Source organism: Tupaia chinensis, unplaced genomic scaffold (assembly GCF_000334495.1).
Source record: "Tupaia chinensis unplaced genomic scaffold, TupChi_1.0 Scaffold000201_1, whole genome shotgun sequence".
NCBI lineage: Eukaryota > Metazoa > Chordata > Mammalia > Scandentia > Tupaiidae > Tupaia > Tupaia belangeri.
Window position 1 is genome coordinate 1,649,521 of NW_006159676.1, and position 2,336 is coordinate 1,651,856.

The window sequence follows — 2,336 nt, forward strand, 5'->3', positions numbered from 1 at the left end:
CGAACCGCGGTCGACTACATGGGAGTCCAGCGACATAGCCATTACGCTAACTGCTGGTTCCTGGAATAAATCATTCTTGGGGGAAAGAAGTCAGGGCTAACTATTCTTCTTAGTATTGGAGATATTTTATTGAGAACTTCCCAACAGCATCTGTAAACATCGGGTACAAAAATATTCCATGTAACTCTATTTCCCAAGGTGGCCTGGCTGGAGCCTTGGAGGCTCTCTGGGCTTTCGGGGTTCACCCCTGCTCAGAGAAACACAGGCCTCACCAACTTGGGCAGAGGGTATAGCCAGCCTCTATCAGGGATCTTCTCCCTGCTTCTTTTTTTTTTTTAATAGGCCATAGATTAGTTTATTTTTAACACCCATCGTGCCATGAATTCATAGGGAATAGGTTCCAGTAGCTCAGGCTCCTTTCCATTGGTTCTCACAAATTGTGCTTCTCTGGGTGGAGCAGGCTGGCCCTTTAGTTGAACCCAGGTACCTTTCTCTTTGGCTTCCTTCTTTTTCTGATCATTTTCCTTCACACGTTTAAGGAAGCTATCTCTGCTCTTAGAATGTTTAATATGCTCAATATGCACATTAATTCTCTTGGCAAGAATCTTGCCCTTAACTTGTTTGTTCACAACAATGCCAACAGCATGCTGGGTAACTAGGGTGCGCTCGCCAGACAGAGACAGACAGAGAGACAGAGAGTGAGAAATCACCCCCCAGGGGGGATGGCTACGCCACAATCCCTTCTCTTCCATTCTCCTCTTGGGATCTTGGGCACGCACGCACACGCGCCTGGTGTGAGTTTAAGCCACCGGGTCTGGGACGCGAACCGTGGTCGGCTACGTGGGAGTCCAGCGACATAGCCATGACGCCAACTGCTGGTCCGGTCGCCATGGTCACACGTGTGGGGCATTCCTTTGTGAACAGCACCCATTCCCTTAATGTCTACGATATCACCCTTCTTGTAGATTCGCATGTATGTTGCCAGAGGAACCACTCCATGGTTTCTAGAAGGTCTAGCGAACATAGATCGGGGGCCTCTCCTCTTCCCTTTGTGTTCCCCATTTTGGTGAATTACTGGAAGAAGGCGGTCCCGGCCAAAATGAAGTTCTCCCTGCTTTTCGAAGCCTGGAGAGACACGTCAGAGAAAGTCCGCGATTCTTTTGTGGGAGGAAGGGGGCCGGGCGAGTGAGACCAGTGGGTGCAGGGCCAGGACGGGGTGAGCTCAGAGGTGATTATGGTGATGTTTCACTAAAAGGAGACCCTGACCTTGGGACACGGGGGGTGCGGTCTGGCTCTGGTGTCTGGGAACCCATTAAGGCCTGGAGACGGTCCTTTGAGCCCGCTCCAGAACCCCAGCTGGAATGGGGGGGCGGGCCCCGGCATGGCAAAGGGGTCTGCGAGATAGAGGTGCTTCTAAGAGCAGAAGAAGCAGGAATTCAAGCCTACACCCCCTCCCAGGAACTCTATGTCCCTTGGGAGGGGATGAGAGAACAGGGTGGCAAGCTGATGACCTAAGACGGGGTTACCCACCACCACCTGTGACATCTGGGACCGGCCGCTGCTGCCCAGGGCCCCCCGGGGATGCCAGGAAGCAGGGCTACTGGCCCGGCATGTCTTCCTCGTCATCTGTCTGGCTGCGTCCATTGACGGCGGGCGAGCCCGGCCGGACGTGGGACAGGTCCTCGAAGCCGGGGCTGAGCGAGGGCGAGACGGTGTCGGGACTGGTGTCGCAGGATCCGGTGCTCTGCTCCGAGGTGGCGATGGTGGTGGTGGTGCTAGGTGGGATCAGGTCCTCATCCTCGTCTTCCAGGAGGGACGCCTCGGGGATGTCTGCAGGGGGGAGGAAGCCCCGGAGGTGGTTCAGCTGCAGGGCTGGGGACACCTGGGTGAACCGGTGGGTCCCTCGAGGGGCCATTTCACACAGGAGGAAACTGAGGCCCAGGGCCGAAAGGTGGCATGGTAGCTAAAAGCCTTGGACTCCCACATGGCTGACCACGGTTCGACCTGGCGGCTTGCTTTCTCACTCCCCCGCCCCTCTCTTTAATCTGTCCTTCTCTGGTCAAAAGAGAATAAATAAATAAATAATCAATTATTAAAACATTAAAAAGAATTATTTAATTTAATTAAATTAATTTATTTATTTATTTTTGAAGTTGACCAGAGAGACAGACAGAGAGAAGCAAAGTGAGAAAGCAAGTTGCCAGGTCCGGGACTCAAACTGTGGTCAGCCACGTGGGAGTCCAGTCGCCTTAACCACCAATGCCATCTGTTGGCTCCTAAAATCATTCTTTATTTTTTAATTTAATTTTTTTTTTTTTTTGGAGAGATTTTTGCTA

General features: G+C 52.4%; 1 protein-coding gene across 2 annotated transcripts in view; it reads right to left on the reverse strand.

Moving 5' to 3' along the window:
• Positions 1–766: 766 nt before the first annotated feature.
• The window catches only part of KXD1 (KxDL motif containing 1), a 13,746-nt gene continuing 12,176 nt past the window's right edge, over positions 767–2,336 (reverse strand). For both annotated transcript variants that reach the window (XM_006147113.3, XM_006147114.3), the window contains exon 5: positions 767–1,830. In XM_006147113.3, the coding sequence (XP_006147175.1) occupies positions 1,598–1,830 (233 nt within the window). In that variant the 3' untranslated portion in view covers positions 767–1,597. The remainder of the gene's footprint in view (positions 1,831–2,336) is intronic.